We start from the raw sequence: 18,514 nt of genomic DNA, 5'->3' as shown, positions 1-18,514 counted from the left end.
TCATTAGTCAGAAAATGATGTGTGTCCTCTCCCCTTCATTCACAGGGTCCCTGGGCACCTTCCAGCTTCTCAGCAGCACTGCCCTGGGGCCCGAAGTTCTCCAGACTCGTGGATTCCTGAACAAGGCCAGAGCCTTGCCCGGCCCCCGTTCTCTCTCTGATTTAGATGCACTGTGACAGGCAGTGGGACCTCTCCCTTTGGCCTGAGGCTCCTCCTGGCCTGGAAGTCACTATTTCATGTGCCAGGGGACTTGTTTCCTTTCCCTTTCACTTCAGCCACTCACCTGGCTGTGGCCCCGCCCTGCTCTGGGCTTTCCCAGCCCTGGCTCTCCCAGAGGCCAGTGTCAGCCAGGTTGTGGTTGTGTTTTCGATTTTCCTACATCAGCTGGGACTGCCCATCCAGCTGGGTTAAAAGCAGCACCATGGAGTCCGGGCAGTCATCGTGGAGTCCCACACAGCCCTGGAACCCACGAGCCACAGCTGTCCTGACCCAGCAGGCTGCAGTCCAGCAGGATACACTAAGCCAGAGTCGCCCTGCCAGCCGCCAGCGCGGAGAACCAGGCTCCAGTGCACCAGAGGCTCCACTGCAGACAGATGCCAGAGGCACTGATGGTGCTGGGTGAGTTCCAGGTGCTCCTGAGGCGCCCGCCTTCCGCCCCCCCCCCCCACCCTTGCCCCAGCTCTGCCCTGGGCCCTCCTTGCTCACCTGCTGTCCTTCTGTGCACAGACATGGCTGGGCGCCACAGGCTCCTCCTGATGTGGATGATGGCCTGGGCTTTGGGCAGTGCACAGGCAGCTCCTGTCACCAGGGCCCTCGGGACCCAGCCAAGTGCCAGGGACTGTCACCTGGGCCACTTGAGGTCCCTCTCCCCGCAAGCGCTGCAGGCCTTCAAGAGAGCCAAGGATGCCTTGGTGAGTCCCAGGGGCTTCCAGCTGCCCCTCCTGCTGTGTGTGGCCATCACCACTGAGCTGCAGGGGCCATCCTCCCCTCCCACTGTGGGCTAACCTGCACCCTGTCTGCAGGGGGCTATCTCCTGCTCTCAGTGCTCTGTGCTAGTTCCTCCCCCACCCCAAGCAGAGTGACTCTGCCATCTTCCTGGGTGTGAATGCTTCTTCTGTGAGCATCCTCCAATGCCTTCACTGATGGCTAGCCTTCATCCTCTCCTGTGGGCTAACCTCTTCCCCTCCTGTTCTGGCTAATGTTGCCTCCTCCTGTGTGGGGGAGGAAACCCCTACTAGTTGGGCTGAAATTGCACCCCTCTTGTATGGTCCCGACTGGGCTAACCTGGGCCCTCCTGTGTGGGCTAACCTGTGTCCTGCCCCCTCCAGGAACAGTACCCCTTGCTGACGGAGGCAAAGTGCAGCTCCCACCTCTTCCCCAAGGCCTGGGACCTGAGGAAGCTGCAGGTGAGTTGGAATCAGGCCTGGCCTCCCCTCAGCAACTGCTTCTGCTGCCTCCTTTCTGAGTCCTCACCTCTCTGCCTCCCTCCTCCCTTCTGCCCATGACTCCCAGGATCTGGTCTATGGAAAGCATTGTCTGTGTTGCTGCCAGTGTCCCCTCCCTGCCACCTTCCCTGTCCCTCCAGATGCCCTCTCCCAGCCCTCAGACTCCGTCTCCTGAGCCTCCCCCTCCTGTGTTCCTGCTCAGGTGTGGGAGCGCCCTGCGGCCCTGCATGCTGAGCTGGACCTGACGCTGAGGGTGCTGGGCTCTGTGGCTGACCCCGCCCTGGGAGACATCCTGGACCGGCCGCTCAGCACCCTGCGCCACATCCACTCCCAGCTCCAAGCCTGTGTGAGTCCTGGGCCCAGGTTCTACCCACGTGGGGGAGGGGCTCTGATTCCTGGTGGCCCCCTGGGACCCAGGCCTGGCCTCACCTCCACCCTGCTCTGTCCCCAGGCCCAGACTCAGCCCTCAGCCAGCCCCAGGCTCCACAGCCGCCGCCTGTCCCACTGGCTGCACAGACTCCAGGCCGCCCTGAAGCAGGTGAGGGCCGCGTGGAGGGAAGGGACGGGGTGGGGTGTGCTGTGCCTGGATCCCAAGTTGGGACAGCCCTGAGTCCTCCCTCTGTCCACCCCCAGGAGTCTCCAGGCTGCCTGCTGGCATCTGTCACCTTCAACCTGTTCCGTCTCCTCACCCTGGACCTGAGCTGTGTTGCCAAGGGACCCCAGTGCGCATGACCGTGCTCCTGTGCCGCCTGTCCCGGAGCCTGGACCTCATTCATGCCTCTAATGTTGGCCTTCCCCCATTGCTATTTATGTATTTATTACCTGTGTAAATTCTCCAACTCAGAGCCAGTAAGATGTTTATTTTTGTACTCTTTGTAATATTGTGCTAATAAATCATGCAGAATGCATCATTGTGTGGTGTTCTGTGTGTGCTGGTGGATACTTAACTTACTGCCATGTGGTGTCCCACTTGTGTGCTGCTGTTTGCTCTGATGCTGGAGGTAGAGGCTGGGCCTCCATATCTGGCTGCTTCTGCTTCCCATGCAAGGAGCCACATGTGGTGCACTCTGAGCCTGGGCACTGTCCCTCAGCTCTTCAGCTCAAGGCTAGTGCTCTACCACTTGAGCCACAGCACCACTTCCAGTTTCTGGTGGTTTATTGGAGATAAGAGTCTCACGGACTTTCCTACCCAGGCTGGCTTTGAACCGTGATTCTCAGATCTCAGCCTCCTGAGTACCCAGGATTACAGGATTACAGGCTTGAGCCACCAGTGCCTGGCTTCTTTCTTTAGTCAGTCATAGAGACTGAAATTAGGGCTTGTGCTCTGGCCCTGAGCTCCCTTTGCTCAATGTTAGAGCTCTACCACTTGAGCCACAGCTCTACTTTCAGCTATTTCATGTGGTTTTCTGGTGTTAATTCTTATGGATTTTCTTACTGAGCTGGCTTCGAACTATGATCTTTAGATCTCAGCCTTCTGAGTAGCTAGGATAACAAACATGAGCCAAGAGTGCCTGTTGAAAAACATTTGCTGGAAGCAGAGCTTGAACTCTGATTTACACTCATCTTTGTCAGTCAAGGCTGATGCTCTAACACCTACCTGAGCCACATCTCTTCTGGCTTTTTGCTGGTTAACTGGAGAAAAGAGTCACATAGATTTTTCTCCTCTGGCTGGCTTCAAATCTTTTTTTTTTTTTTTTTTTTTTGGCCCAGTCGTGGGACCTGAACTCTGGGCCTGGGTGCTGTCCCTCAGCTCTTCAGCTCAAGGCTAGCGCTCTACCACTTGAGCCACAGCACCACTTCCGGCTTTTTTCTTATGTGGTGCTGAGGAATCGAACCCAGGGCCTCAGGCATGCAAGGCAAGCGCTCTACCACTGAGCCACCTTCCCAGCCCTGGCTTCAAATCTTGATCGTTCAGATTCTCTCCTTCCTCCTCCTCCTCCTCCTCCTCCTCCTCCTCCTCCTCCTCCTCCTCCTCCTCCTCCTCCTCCTCTTCCTCCTCCTCCTCCTCCTCCTTTGTGCCAGTCCTGGCTTGAACTCAGGGTCTATGTACTATCCCTGGCTTCTTTCAATCAAGGCCAGCACTCTACTGCTTGAGCCATAGCCCCACTTCTGGCTTCTTTTGCAGATTAAAGTCTCATGGGTTTTCTGCCCAGGCTGGCTTTGAATCATGGTCCCCAGCTCTTAGCCTACTGAGTAGCTAGGATTACAGATGTGAGCCACTGGCACCCAGTCTCTGCACTGCATCTGTCCCCTACCTCTAAGTACCCCACTCTGATGCACCCCCAAATCAATATGAACTCAGATTGTATACCCAACTTCTATCAAGCAGTGTGCAGCCTGTGTTGTTGGCAGGGGACGGTCAGTCGGGACTGGATGGGGCTGGGAGGAGAAGGGCTGAGATGTGGCCGGTGTCCATTTCTCTGGGGCAAACCCAACACTTCTATCAATTGCAAGCTTCTGGTGTGAAATGGCTGAGAGGAAAGTGGATGAAGAATTACAGAGAATGGCCAGGTGCTAGTGGTTCACACCTATAATCCTACTTACTCGGGAGGCTAAAATCTGAAGTTCTAAGCCAGCCCAGGCAGGAAAGTCTGTGACACTTATCTCCAATGAACCAGAAAATCAGAAGTGGAGCACTGGGTTAAAGTGGTAGAGCGCTAGCCTTGAGCAAAAGAGCTCAGGGACAGTGCTTAGGCCCTGAGTTCAAGCCACATGACTGGCTAAAAGGTGGGGGGGCTAGGAAGGTGGCTCAGTGGTAGAGCACTTGCCTTGCATGCATGAGGCCCTGGGTTCGATTCCTCAGCACCACATAAGCAAAAAAAAAAAAAAAAAAAAAAAAAAAAGATGGCTGGGAATGTGGCTTTTTGGTAGAGTGCTTGCCTCACATGCATTAATCCCTGGGTTCGATTCCTCAGCAACACATAAACAAAAAAGGCCAGAGGTGGTACTGTGCCTCTAGTGGAAGAGCGCTAGCCTTGACACAGAGCAGCTCAGAACCCAGGCCCTGAGTTCAAGCCCCAGGACAGGCAAAAGAAAAAAAATTACAGAGAAGCCCTGAGCTGGTCTAATTTTGCTGTAAATGCACGGTGGATACAATGTTTAAGGTTCCCAGCAACGCTGTAACAATGTAGCTCAGAGCAGGGGCTTAAGTTCAGGCTTCTTACCCTTTTTTTTCTTCCTGTCCATGGTGGGGCTTGAACTCTGGGCCTGCATGCTGTCCCTCAGCTCTTTTTTTTTTTTTTTTTTTTGCCAGTCATGGGGCCTGAGCTCTGAGCCTGAGTGCTGTCCTCAGCTCTGCAGTTCAAGGCTAGCACTCTACCACTTGAGCCACAGTGCCACTTCTGGCTTTTTCTGCTTATGTGGTGCTGAGGAATTGAACCCAGGACCTCATGCATGCAAGGCAAGCGCTCTACCACTGAGCCTCCTTCCCAGCCCTTCCTCAGCTCTTCAGCTCAAAGTGAGCGCTCTACCACTCCAGCCACAGCACCACTTCTGGTTTTCTGGTGGTTCATTGGAGATAAAAGTCTTACAGAAAGCTGGATGCTAGTGGCTCACACCTGTAATCCTAGCTACTCAGGAGGCTGAGATCTGAGGATCACAGTTCAAAGCCAGCTCGGGCAGGAAAGTCCATGAGACTCTTATCTCTAATTAACTACCAGAAAACTGGAAGTGGTGATGTGGCTCAAGTGGTAAAACACTCTCCTTGAGCTGAAGAGCTGAGGGACAGCACTCAGGTCCAGAGTTCAAGCCCCACAACCTACCCCCGCCCCCCCCAAAAAAAAAAGAGTGTCACAGACTTTCCTGCTGGGCTGGCTTTGATTTGTGATCCTCAGATCTCAGCCTCCTGAGAGGAGGACTCATACCATTAAGCTTAGGATTCTTACCATTAAACTCAAGATTCTTACTCTGTTCTTCCATGGGGCAGAAGGGGCTCAGCAAGAACTAGGCAGGGGGGCTGGGAAGGTGGCTCAGTGGTAGAGCGCTTGCCTTGAGCTGAAGAGCTGAGGGACAGCGCCCAGGTCCAGAGTTCAGGGCCCATGACTGGACCCCCCCCCAAAAAAAACTTAGGCAGGGTCAGAGGCCTTCTAACACCTGGATTGAAGCTTCCCTCCTTCACTAACCACTGGGCTTGGGGACAAGACAGTAACTGAAACCAGGCCAGGGAACTGAGGTTTTGGGGGACCAGGGGACCTGATGCTATTCGTGCTATCAGATCCCAACATCCCGTTTACAAGTTTTTATTGAGTTCAGTACAGGAGGAGGAGTGACGGCAGATAAGTGCAGAGGGTAGGGTATCAATCTTTCATGGCTACAACCATTCATATGGGGTCTAATTCATATATATAGAAATAAACATGGCAAGAACATAGCAAACATCCATCTTATCTCCAAGGCCTTAAGCTTTTCGTGTCCAAGCAGCTCTAATTTAAACACACTTAGGGTAGCAAGCTTTACCTCTGTCAGCCTCAACCATTGGCCCTTGGATGTGGACCTCGGCATTCTGAGGGCGCTTCCAGCTGGTACTCCACACTCTTTAACCCTTTCAGGTCTCACAGTTTGGTATCAGAGGCCTTCATGCTCCTCCTTGTTTGTTTGTTTGTTTTGGGGAGGGGGGAGTGGTTGTTGTGTTTTTTGTGGGTCCTGGGGCTTGAACTCAGGGCCTGAGCCCTGTCTCTGAGCCTCTTTGTGCTCAAGGCTAGCCCTCTACCACAGCACCACATCCGGCTTTTTCTGAGTAGTTTACTGGAAGTAAGAGTCTCACAGACTTTCCTACCCAGGCTGGCTTTGAACTGTGATCCTCAGATCTCAGCCTCCTGAGTAGCTAGGATGATAGGTGTGAGCCACCAATGCTTAGCCTTCTCCTCCCCCCCTTTTTTTTTTTAAATGAGTCTTGGCTGTGTGTGTGTGTGTGTGTGTGTGTGTGTGTGTGTGTGTGTGTGTGTGTGTGTGTGTGTGTGTGTGTGTACCACTCCTTGGGCTTGAACTCAAGACCTGGGTGTTGTCCCAGAGCTTTTGTGCTCAAGACTGGTACTCTATCCATTTGAGCCACAACTCCACTTTTGGTTTTTTTGGTGGTTCATTGGAGATAAGAAGTCTGGCAGACATTCCTGCCCAGGCTGCCTTTGAACCACAATCTTCAGATCACAGCCTCTTGAGGAGCTAGGATGACAGTTGTGAGCCACCAGAACCCAGCTGATTCTCAACTTTTTATGAGGCTCCTGCTTTTTTTTTCCTAGCATACCAACCCATTTCTAGTTCCTTACTGCAGTTAGTCTTTCTAAGACAGGACAATATTCCCATTTTGTCCACTGTGTGTATGAGTACGTGTGTGTGATAAAAGTTCAGTTTATTAAGTCATGTTTTGCTTAAGGCAGTCTGGCTATATAGCCTATGCTTGCCTGAAACTCACAATCCTCCTGCTTCTGTCTCCAAGTGCTTAGATTACAGGTGTACAACACCTTGCCTGGTTATAGCTTAGTAATCGTAAGTACCTTGTAAGACTCCATGCAGAAACCAATTCCCAGAACTCTTCTCCCTGGTCCCTCTACCTCACCCCTCACCGCCCCCTTGTATTTTCCATCTGCGTCTGAACATGCCCGGGATCCCATGTTCGTGGACTCACACGGCCTGAATCATAGCGTGTCAGTGGTTTATTTCACTCTGCATCATGTCCTTATGTATGGATTATCGTGTGTCAGAATTTCCTTCCTTTTGATGGCCGAATAATATATTAGGCCGCCTAGTAACATCGCACCTATAAACCACATTTAGCTTCATGCATTTTCTTGCTGGAAAATGTGAATATTTTAAAGCCATTAATTCTGTGGTGGACTGTTGCCGAAGCCAGAGGAAACTGATGTAGGCAGGAAATGGCAATATTTGGTATAGGGTTCATGAGATGACACCATGGCCATGGGGGGTGGGGGGGAGGAATGGACCAAACTATGATCTGGGGTGGGGTTTAAGGAAACCCACAGAGGGACAGACCGCAGACCCAATTTGGCAGGTGCCACAATCATTTCGAGGTCTGAGGGCCCTGGGAAGAGAGTTTCTGACATCTGAAACAAGGGACAATTGAGGTACTTTATGGAAATGGATTCACAGTTTCTCTTTCTCTTCCTTCCTTCCTTCCTTCCTTCCTTCCTGTCTTCCTTTTTTTTTTTTTGGTCAGTTGTGGGCTTGAACTCTGGGCCTGGGTGCTGTCCCTCAGCTCTTCAGCTCAAGGCTAGCGCTCTACCACTTGAGCACCACTTCTGGCTTTTTCTGCTTATGTGGTGCTGAGGAATTGAACCCAGGGCCTCATGCATTCAAGGCAAGCACTCTACCACTGAGCCACCTTCCCAGCCCCTCTTCCTTTCTTCCTTCCTTTCTTCCTTCCTTCCTTCCTTTCTTCCTTTCTTCCTTCCTTTCTTCCTTCCTTCTTTCCTTCCTTCCTTTCTTTCTTTCTTTCTTTCTTTCTTTCTTTTTTTCTTTCTTTCTTTCTTTCTTTCTTTCTTTCTTTCTTTCTGTCTTTCTTTCTGTCTTTCTTTCTGTCTGTCTTTCTTTCTCTCTTTCTCTCTTTCTCTTTCTTTCTTTCTTTCTTTTTCTTTCTTTCTTTCTGTCTTTCTTTCTTTCTGTCTGTCTTTCTTTCTTTCTCTCTTTCTCTTTCTCTCTCTCTTTCTCTTTCTTTCTCTCTCTTTCTTTCTTTCTTTCTTTCTCTCTCTCTTTCTTTCTTTCTTTCTTTCTTTCTTTCTTTCTTTCTTTCTTTCTTTCTTTCTTTCTTTCTTTCTTTCTCTCTTTCTTTCCTTTTTTCCTTCTTTGTCATTCATGGGGCTTGAACTTGGGGCCTGGGTGCTATCCCTCAGTTCTTTCACTCAAGGCTGGCGCTCTACCATTTTGAGTTACAGCGCCACTTCTGGTTTTCTAGGAGGGTTCATTGGAAATAAGGGTCTCTGAGAAGCCGGGCGCCAGTGGTTCACACCTGTAATCCTAGCTACTCAGGAGACTGAGATCTGAGGATCTCTGTTCAAAGCCAGCCTGGGCAGGAAAGTCCGTGAGTCTCTTATCTCCAATAAACCACTAGAAAACCAGAAGTGGCGCTGTGGCTCAAGTGGTAGAGCACTCGCCTTGAGCTGAAGAGTGCACAGACAGCGCCCAGGCCCCGAGTTCAAGCCCCACAACCAACCGACCAAAAAAAAAAAAAAAAAAAGTAAAGAGGCTCAGGGACTTTCCCGACCCAGCTGGTTTTGAACTGTGATCCTCAGTTCTCAGCCTTCTGAGTAGCTGGGATGATAGGTGTGAGCCACCTGTGCCCAGAAGGTGAGAAATTCTTGTGGAAAATCCTCAGCTAGCCTCCAGTTCAGGATCCTCCTGCCTTAGCCTCCAGAGGACTGGGCTTACAGGTGTGTATCACTACACTGATTTTTCTTTTCTTTCTGATTAACTTGTATTAACCTGGGATTTAGTGTGATTTTCCCCCGCCCCATGCATTTGATCATATGATCATATGTTGTGTGTTGATCAAATGCTTTAATTCTCTGAATTTTTAAAATTCTCTGAATTTTGTTTATTTTGTACTAATACTGGGGCTTCAATTCAGGGCCTGGGTCCTGTCTCTGAACTTTTTTCACTCTACCACTTTGAGCCACAGTGCTGCTTTTGGTTTTCTGGCATTTGATTAGAGAGAAGAGTCTCATGGACCTCACTGCGTGGGCTGGCTTTGAACTGTGATCCTCGGATCTCAGCCTCCTGATTAGCTAGGATGACAGGTGTGAGCCACCAGCAGCTGGTTTTTTTTTTTTTTTCCTGCTTTTGCTTAAGGCTAGCACTCTTGAGCGACAGCTCCACTTCCGGCATTTTTTGCTGGTTCACTGGAAGTAAGAGTCTTATAGACCTTCCTGCCTAGGCTGGCTTCAAACCATGATCCTCAGATCACAGCCTCCTGAGTAGCTGGGATTATAGGCGCCTGGCTCTCTGTGGTCTTTGTTGTTTCTGTGTCCTGCCTGGTCTTCCCACCCCACCCCCCAGGAGGCCTCCCCTTCCCTCAGCAGTTTATGTCTGCATTCCCAATCCCCACTCCCTCACGGGCATCTCTGGCTGGAGCAGGGTCAGCCCCAGCGGAGCAAGTAGGAACTCATGCTGATTGCTTTCTCCCAACTCCCACTTACCCCCTGGCTTCTGCTCACCCAGCCTGGGGCACCCCCTAGAGGCTGGCACCCAACTCAGGCTGCATTTGCTGACATGAGTCCCGCCTGCCTGGCTTAGCAAGGAGAGAGAGACAGAGAGACAGAGACAGAGACAGAGAGAGAGACAGAGAGACACAGAGAGATAACAGGGAGAGAGAGGACAAAGACACAAAGAGACAGAAGCGAGAAAGAAATAGAAAGTCTCAGAGAGAGATAGAGACAGAGACAGAGGCAGAGCAGGTACCAGTGGCTCACACCTGTCATCCTAGCTACTCAGGAGGCTGAGATCTGAAGCTAGAGGTTCAAAGCCAGCTGGGGCAGGAAAGTCTATAAGACTCTCATCTCGGGGCTGGGAAGGTGGCTCAGTGGTAGAGCGCTTGCCTTGCATGCATGAGGCCCTGGGTTCGATTCCTCAGCACCCCATAAGCAGAAAAAGCCGGAAGTGGAGCTGTGACTCTAGTGGTAGAGTGCTAGCCTTGAGCTGAAGAGCCAAGGGACAGTGCCCAGACCCAGAGTTCAGGCCTCACGACCAACAACAACAACAACAAAAAAAAGACTCTCATCTCCAATGAACCACCAGAAAACCGGAAGTGGCACTGTGGCTCAAAGTGCTAGAGTGCTAGCCTTGAGCCAAAGAGCTCAGGGACCGAGCTCAAGGCTTGATTTCAAGCCCATGACCGAAAGAGAGAAAGTGAGACAGACAGAGAGTTGAGAGAGGGAGAGAGTTGAGAGAGGGAGAGAGAGAGAAAGAGAGAGACACACAGAGACAGACAGAGACAGAGAGAAGAGAGGAGAGGAGAGGAGAGGAGAGGAGAGGAGAGGAGAGGAGGCCAGAAGACTTCTCTCCAGCCTGCAGGCAGAGGTGAAGGCAAGGCAATGGGTGGTGAGCACCTTCTCTCTGAGCCCTTAGGTGGCAAAGTGCCCTGGCATGTGGAGCAAGTGCGCATGCTCAGGAGAAATGGCGCAGTCAGGCGTGGCTAGGCCCCCTCCCCCAAGGCTGCTCCACCTCCAACCCTGCACAAGGCGATTTGACTTCCCCTCTGCCGGGTCCCACCTCTTAAAGATAATCACAAAGCAGGAGACATTGGGAGAGGGCTTCAAACCACAGCAGGTGACTTCGGTCTCCTGGGAAAAATGTCACACCGAGTGTTGTCATCTCAAAGTCATTTTTTTTTTCTCTTTTGATGGCTCAGGTAGGCTCGAATTCATTTTGATTGGAAGTAATAGAATCCCACTCAAACTAGCTTAAGTAAGGAGAGGCATGTAATCTGAGGAGACAGGATGTGTGAAAGAATCTAATAGAAACATTTTGGCATTATCTTGTAAAGATGAATCTATGCAGAGTGTATGAACCAGAAATTCAACACTTAAGATACGTCAGGAGGAACACTTACACTGGTGTAATAGAGACATGAATAATAATTTTTTAAAGCCAGGCACAGTGGCTCATATCTGTAATCCCAGCTACTCCAGAGGTTGAGAATAGGACAATTACAGTTAAAAGCCAAAAGTAGTGGAACTCCATGCCAATCGGTAAGTTGGACATGGTGGTGCACATTTATAGTCCCAGATGAGGGGAAGGTCTGTAGAAAAGAGCACTGTGGTCAGAGATCAGCCCCCAGATCCCTGCAGATGTCAACATTCCAAGGGGACCAGAAAGGTTTTGTGGGTATTAATGTCCACTTCACATACGAGGAAAATAGAATATAGAAGAGTTTGAGTAACTTGAACCAGACTCATATAGCCTATAAAAGATGGAGCTGAGATGGTGGCTTATGCCTGTAATCCTCACTACACAGGAGGCTGAGATCTGCTGGTCAAGGTTCAAAGCTAGCCCAGGAAGAAGAAAATCTGTGAGACTTTTCTTTCCAATTAACCACCAAAAAAAAATCAAAAGTGGAGCTGTGGCTCAAATGGTAGAGTGCTAGCCTTCAGTTAAAAAACAAAATCTCAGGGACAACGCCCAGGTGGCGAGTTCAAGCATCAGGACCACCTTTCCCCCAAAACAAATAAACAAACAGAAGATTTGAACTTGGGTCCTGGAATCCAAAACCAGCAGGTTCAAGTCCTTCATCACATTGCCACCTGGTGGTTACTCCTGGTATTGATGATGATGAAACCCTCAAACCTGGGGAGCCCTAGGGCAGATCCTGGGACTGGTGGAAGGTCTTCCTCTTGGGGTACTCTGTGCCCTTCATCAGCTTTTCCTCAGCCATTCCCATCTTCCCCTTGGTCTTACAATCTTCTATTCCTGTCCCTACTCCTGGGAGCAGGTTCCAAATTTGGCTGTAGGCTGTGTGTGTGTGTGTGTGTGTGTGTGTGTGTGTGTGTGTGTGTGTGTGTGTGTGTGTGTGTGTGTGTGTGTGTGTCCTGGGGCTTGAACTCAGGGCCTGAGCACTGTCCCAGAGCTTTTTTGCTCAAGGCTGGTGCTCTACCACTTGAGCCACCACTCTGCTTCCTTACTTTTTTGTTGTTTCATTGGAGATAAGAGTCTCCCGATCTTTCCTGCCTGGATGGTCTTTGAACCACAACCCTGAGATCTCAGCCTCCTGAGTAGCTGGGATTACAGACATGAGCCACTAGACACCCAGGCTCAACATCTCCTTTTCTCCGATCTCTTGGAAAATGTCAAATCAAAGGTGAAACATTCTGAAAAACAGAGTTTGTATATGAGTTGAAATAGAGAGATTGGGGAGAGAGAGAGAAAAAAATAAACCCAAGCTGCCGTTTTTCCCACAGCCTTCAGGCTTTGAGTTATAGTTATTGACTTACTGTCTGCCTTCCTCAAGGACGGGATCTGCTTCCATTTCAAGAAGAGTGTGTAATGAGATGGTGATGGTCCTACTATGTGTGCCGTGCATGTGAAACAACTGGAAGGTGGATTCTGGGGTATGAGTGCTGAGGACTCTGTGTGTGTGTGTGTGTGTGTGTGTGTGTGTGTGTGTGTGTGTGTGTGTGTGTGCATACATATGCACACACACATGCTCACTTGTGGTCTGACCGTGTGGCATTTTCCACATGGGAGATTTTGTGACAGTGGCTATGTGTTGGGACTCATCTTTCTGTCCCTGCCAGAGTGTCCCTGCCATGTGTCTGAAGCTCCCTGGGTCTCTCCGGGGTGGATGGGATTAGAGGGGACTCTTTCCATCTAGGGGTGTCAGAGAGCAGTCAGTGGGGCCCTGGGCCTCTGGAGTGGACAGATTGCTCTGGGAAAGCAGCAAGTGTAGATTAGATTTCAGGGGTTATGGAACAGAAAGGAAAGAGAAGGATCTAGGTCAGTTCTGGGGCAGGACCAGGGACTCAAACTAAGCCCTGTGCACCAAGCAGCTGCAGGGTGATGGGTGGTGTCCTTCCTGTCTTGTACGTTCATATTTATAGTATCATCTTCATTCCATTCTGCGTATTAAAATTTTATGTCATGTATACAAACAATGTTTATATGAGCCGGGTGTGGTGGCACACATCTGTAAACCCTGCTCTTCAGGAGACAGAGGCAGAAGGATATTTCCCTGAGCTAAGGATCACAATTCTGTCTCAGTTGAGCCTGACATCCTAGCGACTCAGAAGGCTGAGATCTGAAGATGGGGGTTTAAAGCCAGGCCTGGGGGCAGGAAAGTCTGTGAGACTCCAATCTCCAATTCTCCAGCAAAAAAAAGTTGGAAGTGGAGGTGTGGCTCAAGTGGTAGAGCACCTGCCTTGAGGAAAAAAAAACATGAGGACAGCATCCAGGCCCTGAGTTCAAGCCCTAAGACACACACACACACACACACACACACACACACACACACACACACACACACACACACATCTCAATGAATTAATATTTTTCTTTTTTTTTTGGTCGTGGGTCTTGAACTCTGGGCCTGGGCGCTGTCCCTCACTCTTCAGCTCAAGGCTAGCGCTCTACCACTTGAGCCACAGCGCCACTTCTGGCTTTTTCTGCTTATGTGGTGCTGAGGAATCGAACCCAGGGCCTCATGCATGCAAGGCAAGCACTCTACCACCGCACCACCTTCCCAGCCCCATGAATTAATTATTAAAGAGATTTCAAGGTTAAGAACATCTTAACTTGCTGCGGGGTGGGGGGAGAGGCCCCACTTTTATCTCGCAGCTTCTCCCTTCTCACGGGTCGGGTACATAAAGTTGAATCCCAAAGCCTCGGCTCTCAGTGTCGGGTACCATGACGCAGCTTTGCCTCCTACTGCTGCTGGCCCTGGGCCTGGCCGCCATCCCCCGGGCCCGGGGTGCCTGCCCGGTGCCCGCCGATCTGAAGCAGCCAGATGGGACGCGCACGTGCGCCAAGCTCTACGACAAGAGCGACCCTTACTACGAGAACTGCTGCAAGGGCGCCGAGCTGGCGCTGCAGCCGGGCGCCGACCTACCCTACCTGCCCTCGGACTGGGCCAACACGGCCTCCTCGCTGGTGGTGGGCCAGCGCTGCGAGCTCACGGTGTGGTCCCTGCCTGGCAAAGCTGGCAAGACTCGCAAATTCTCGGCGGGCAGCTACCCTCGCCTGGAGGAGTACCGCAAAGGCATCCTGGGTGACTGGTCCAACGCCATCTCCGGCGTCTACTGCAAGTGAGAACACTCCCCCTTCCCCAGAGCCAGCCCTGGGGACCCCATCTCAGAGGGTACCCCCCAACCCTGCCTTCTTGTCTCTGATCTCATCCCCATTCCCCAGTTGATTTCCTTCAATCAACCTCTGGGGGTTCCCAGATTGGAGCCACATGCACCCCCAGTATGCTGGGTAGACTCCCTCTCTTTCTGTATCCCCTACTTCCCACAGCTGCACCTCCACAGAGGCTTCCTGGTGAGCTCACTGACCACCTCTCTTCCCAGACCCCTTTCTTTTTTTTTCTTTTTGTGGGTCCGGTCATGGGGCCTGAACTCTGGGCCTGGGTGCTGTCCCTCAGCTCTTCAGCTCAAGGCTAACGCTCTACCACTTGAGCCACAGCGCCACTTCCGGCTTTTTTCTTTTTGCTTATGTGGTGCTGAGGAATCAAACCCAGGGCCTCTGGCATGCAAGGCAAGCGCTCTACCACTGAGCCACCTTCCCAGCCTCCCAGACCCCTTTCATCTGACAGCTCCAGACTCAAGGCCCAGGCTTTTTTTTTCTTTTCTTTTCTTTTTGCCAGTCCTGGGGCTTGAACTCAGGGCCTGGGCTCTGTTCCTGAGCCTCTCTGTGCTCAAGGTTAGTGTTCTACCATTTGAGCCACAGTGCCACACAGTAGTGCTGAGGAATCGAACCCAGGGCTTCATGCATGCTAAGCAAGCACTCTTCCACCAAGCCACAATCCCAGACTTTAAAACAACCCCGGCCTCAAAACTCAAGGCCTGGTCTATATGGCCAAACCTAGTCTAGCCATCCATGCTCCCCCCCACACCTGGCCTCCCGAAGATCAGCCTCAAAACTAGTCCCAACCCTGGGGTTTCCCAGCCCCACCTGTACATACCAGAGCTCCTAGACCAACACCACCAAGCCCCCCCCCCCACCTCCCAGCCCCAAGCTCTCCCAGGCCAGGACCCCCTGAACCTATAGCCTGGCTCTTCCCCTTCACCTGGTGAGAATCTCTCATCTTCTTGCAGGTGTAACTGAGGATCCTTCATCTCTACCCAACTCCATGCTGAATGCCCCTTCTGCCTCTTCCTTTGGCCTCTCCCACCCCCAGTTCCAGGAGGATGGAGCTCTCTGCTGCCCCCACCTGGCCTGTGTACAATACAGCCCTACTGAACCTGCCTCTGCCTGCCATGCTGCTGTGTTCACACATGAACGTGTAGTGTAGGGGGAATGGCAGGATGTGCCACCTGGGTCAGCCTAGACCTGGGGCAGTGCCAGGGTTGGGAACACAGCCATCGACTGTGACTGAGAGTTAGGTATGCATAAAGATCCCACCCAGAGGGCTAGGTGTGGTGGCTCACATAGCTAGCTACTCAGGAGGCTGAGATCTGAGGATTGCCCAGTTCACATAGCCCAGGCAGGCGAGTCCCTGTGACTCTTATCTGTCATTAGCCAGCAAAAAGCCAGAAGGGAAGCAGCGGTGGCTCAAGTGATAGAGAGCCAGCCTTGAGTTAAAAAAAAAGCTAAGGGACAGTGCCCAGGTCCTGAGTTTAAGTCCCAGTTCACACACACACACACACACACACACACACACACACACACACACACACACACACACACACACACACACACACAGGTGTTGGTGTGGAAATTCCACAGTGGTGAAGGATTGGAGAAATAGAGAATGGGATTGGACTGGAGGGGGGTTCTGAGGACCAGAGACCAGGGGTGCCAAGCATCTTTGAGCATATCATTTTATTTGTTTACTTGGTGGTGACTTCCTGAGCATCTACTATCTGACAAACACTGAATTCAGGCATGGAGCCTGTACCCAGGGGGCTGAAAGAGTCAGAGCTAGACAGTCAGGGAAGTGGGAAGCCAAAGACCAGGCCAGATTTGGCAGCAGGGAAGTAGAAAAGGCCCAGGAAGACAGTGGGGAAGATTATGTTGGGCGAAGGGATCAGATTTGGAGTGCTGACTGTAATCCTTGCTACTTACAAGGCTGAGATCCCAGGGTCACGGTTGGAAGCTAGCCAGGGCAGGAAAGTCCATGAGACTCTTATTTCCAATTAATGAGCAAAAAGTCAGAAGTAGAGCTGTGCTTCAATTGGTGGAGTGCTAGCATTGACCAAAGAAGCTCAGAGACAGTACCCAGGTCCTGAGTTCAAGCCCCAGGCCTGGCATTCAACAAACAAACAAAAACTGGGGACTCATGGCCTGTAATCCTGGCTACTAGGAGGCTGAGATCTGAAGATCAGAGTTCCAAGCCAGCTGGGACAGGAAAGTCCATGAGACTCTTATCTCCAATAAACCACCAGAAAGCCAGAAGTGGTGGTGTGGCTCCAAGTGGGAGAGCACTAACCTTGAGTGAAAAGAGCTCAGGGACAGCACCTAGGCCCTGAGTTCAACCCCATGACTGACCAAAAAAAAAGAGAGAGAGAGATTCTGAAATGGCAAAGAGCTGACAAAGCAGGTTGGCATGAACGACAGATCGGAAAGCCAAGGGTCAGGAAGAGGGTGGGGCGAGGCTCAGAGACCGCTCTGAGAGGCCCAATCAGCTCCCTGAGAGGCCCATCACTCCCTGAGCTGCACAGACACGGAGGAGTCGGTCACCCTGGTCCTGCGGAGGCCCCTGGGCTCTATGCGGTTCTTGGTCTTGTGCAGGAAGTGGACGAACCTCACCCCGGGGCCGTATTGGCGGAAGACGTGTGACACCTGTGACAGAGCAGGTTTAGGAAGACCCCACCCCACTGCCCTCCCTCTGCAGGGTCCTGGAGTGAGGGGACCGGGCCGGGGGCATCTCACCTGGATCCAGTTCCCCGGGGGGCCCCTCCCCAAGGTGCGGGGGGCCACGTGGTGCTGTGCAATGACCGTGCGGCGGTCGGCGGCCAGCAGCCAGACGTGCAGTTCGTACACACAATCGTCCAGCCGGCTGTCCTCAAACCTGGAAGTGGGGTCCCATTGTCAACCATGTCCCCCAACACCCCTTATCCCAACCACCTTATCCCAGCCTTATCCCCCTTTCCCAGCCTCCATCTCGGCTCAGAACCATTCAAATCCTCTACCCAGGCTGGCAGTTTAGGGCAGGGTGGTAAAACACCTTGTCTTTAGGGGGGGCGTGTCTAGAGATAAATTGGAGGGGGGGGCAAGTGTCACTAGCAGTGACCACCAAATAGGCTGGGACAGGTGAGGATTCGCAGGTGGGGGGGCAGGAGGGGGCAGCCCAGGGGGCACCGGATTGCATCGGGCCCAGCTGGGCATAGAGCAGACATATCCTCGGAGCGCCTGGGGATAACTGCTTACAGCAAGAAGGAATCCATTTCGAGACTAAGGAGGGAGCCATGGGCTGGGAAGGTGGCTCAGTGGTAGAGCGCTTGCCTTGCATGCCTGAGGCCCTGCGTTAGATTCCTCAGCACCACATAAGCACAAAGAAAAAAGCCAGAAGTGGCTCTGTGGCTCAAGTGGTAGAGCGCTAGCCTTGAGCTGAAGAGCTGAGGGACAGCACCCAGGCCCAGAGTTCAGGCCCCATGACCGGACCCCCCCCCCCAAAAAAAAAGGTTTAAGGCCTGTCCAGGCAGGAAAGTCCATAAGACTCTTATATACACCAATTAATCAGCAAAAAACCAGAAGTGGAGTTGTGGCTCAAAGTGATAGAATGCTGGCCTTGAGCAAAAGAGCTCAAGGACAGCACCCAGGCCCTGAGTTCAAGCCCCAGGAGCAGCAAAACAACAACAACAAATCAAAACCAAACACACACACACACACACACACACACACACACACAAATGGTACCAGACATTCAAAGAAGGAAACACTGGGCAAAAGCCACAGATTTTTTTTTTTGGGGGGGGGGTTGGTTGTAGGGCTTGAACTCAAGGCCTAGGCACTGTCCCTGAACTCTTTTGTTCAAGGCTAGCACTCTACCACTTTGAGCCATAGAGTTACTTCCAACTTTCTGGTGGTAATTGGAGAAGAGTCTCATGGACTTTCCTGCCCCAGCTGGCCTTGGACCCTGATCCTCAGATCTCAGCCTCCAGAGGAGCCAGGATTACAGGCGTGAGCCTGTAGCAGGCATGGTCTTGTGGGCGTGGCTGTAGCAGGGCATAGGCGTGTCACTGTGGGCGTGGCTCACTGTGGATAGGTTTCCCAACGTGTGCAATGGCGTGGCCATCGATGTGGGTGTGGCCTGGTGGTGTGGGCGTGGCGTTGCTAGCTGCGTTGTAGGCGTGGCCAGGCCTGCGCTAGAGGCCCAGTGCAGAAGCAGCCCTGGGTAATCAAGGTTGGCGCTGCGGGGCAGGCTGGGCACGCACCAGTCCATTACGGTGACATCCGGCTGCTCGTCATCC

At 51.9% G+C, this 18,514-nt stretch overlaps 3 protein-coding genes across 3 annotated transcripts in view; 2 read left to right on the top strand and 1 right to left on the bottom strand.

Annotated features, from left to right (window-relative positions):
• Positions 1–421: 421 nt before the first annotated feature.
• On the top strand, positions 422–2,177 carry LOC138811294 (interferon lambda-3-like). Its single transcript, XM_069999025.1, has 6 exons — positions 422–618; positions 785–911; positions 1,329–1,406; positions 1,648–1,791; positions 1,897–1,983; positions 2,079–2,177. Exons 1-6 carry the CDS (start codon positions 422–424, stop codon positions 2,175–2,177), a joined length of 732 nt encoding a protein of 243 aa, XP_069855126.1.
• Positions 2,178–13,790: 11,613 nt separating this feature from the next.
• Positions 13,791–15,327, top strand: LOC138811343 (syncollin-like). Its single transcript, XM_069999086.1, has 2 exons — positions 13,791–14,188; positions 15,197–15,327. Exons 1-2 carry the CDS (start codon positions 13,791–13,793, stop codon positions 15,204–15,206), a joined length of 408 nt encoding a protein of 135 aa, XP_069855187.1. The 3' UTR covers positions 15,207–15,327.
• Positions 15,328–15,928: 601 nt separating this feature from the next.
• Positions 15,929–18,514, bottom strand: part of LOC138811293 (F-box only protein 50-like) — a 4,801-nt gene continuing 2,215 nt past the window's right edge. The window contains exons 4-6 of the mRNA XM_069999024.1: positions 18,479–18,514; positions 16,974–17,112; positions 15,929–16,883 (exon numbers count right to left, since the gene is read on the bottom strand). The exon at positions 18,479–18,514 is cut by the window's right edge and continues 60 nt beyond it. Of these exons, the coding sequence (XP_069855125.1) occupies positions 16,743–16,883; positions 16,974–17,112; positions 18,479–18,514 (316 nt within the window). The 3' untranslated portion in view covers positions 15,929–16,742. The remainder of the gene's footprint in view (positions 16,884–16,973; positions 17,113–18,478) is intronic.

Source organism: Dipodomys merriami, unplaced genomic scaffold (assembly GCF_024711535.1).
Source record: "Dipodomys merriami isolate MVZ:Mamm:240054 unplaced genomic scaffold, mDipMer1.0.p SCAF_52, whole genome shotgun sequence".
Classification (NCBI taxonomy): Eukaryota; Metazoa; Chordata; class Mammalia; order Rodentia; family Heteromyidae; genus Dipodomys; species Dipodomys merriami.
The sequence above is the reverse complement of the archived record's forward strand: the minus strand, read 5'-3'. Positions and strand labels throughout refer to the sequence as shown.

What these genes read in the sequence shown, in the direction of transcription:
- LOC138811294 (XM_069999025.1), top strand. Translation starts at nt 422, where the DNA reads ATGGAGTCCGGGCAGTCATCGTGGAGTCCCACACAGCCCTGGAACCCA. An exon ending in AGAGGCACTGATGGTGCTGG is followed by an intron (nt 619 to 784) that starts GTGAGTTCCAGG and finishes GGCTTTGGGCAG; the next exon opens with TGCACAGGCAGCTCCTGTCA. An exon ending in ACTCCCAGCTCCAAGCCTGT is followed by an intron (nt 1,792 to 1,896) that starts GTGAGTCCTGGG and finishes CTCTGTCCCCAG; the next exon opens with GCCCAGACTCAGCCCTCAGC.
- LOC138811343 (XM_069999086.1), top strand. Translation starts at nt 13,791, where the DNA reads ATGACGCAGCTTTGCCTCCTACTGCTGCTGGCCCTGGGCCTGGCCGCC.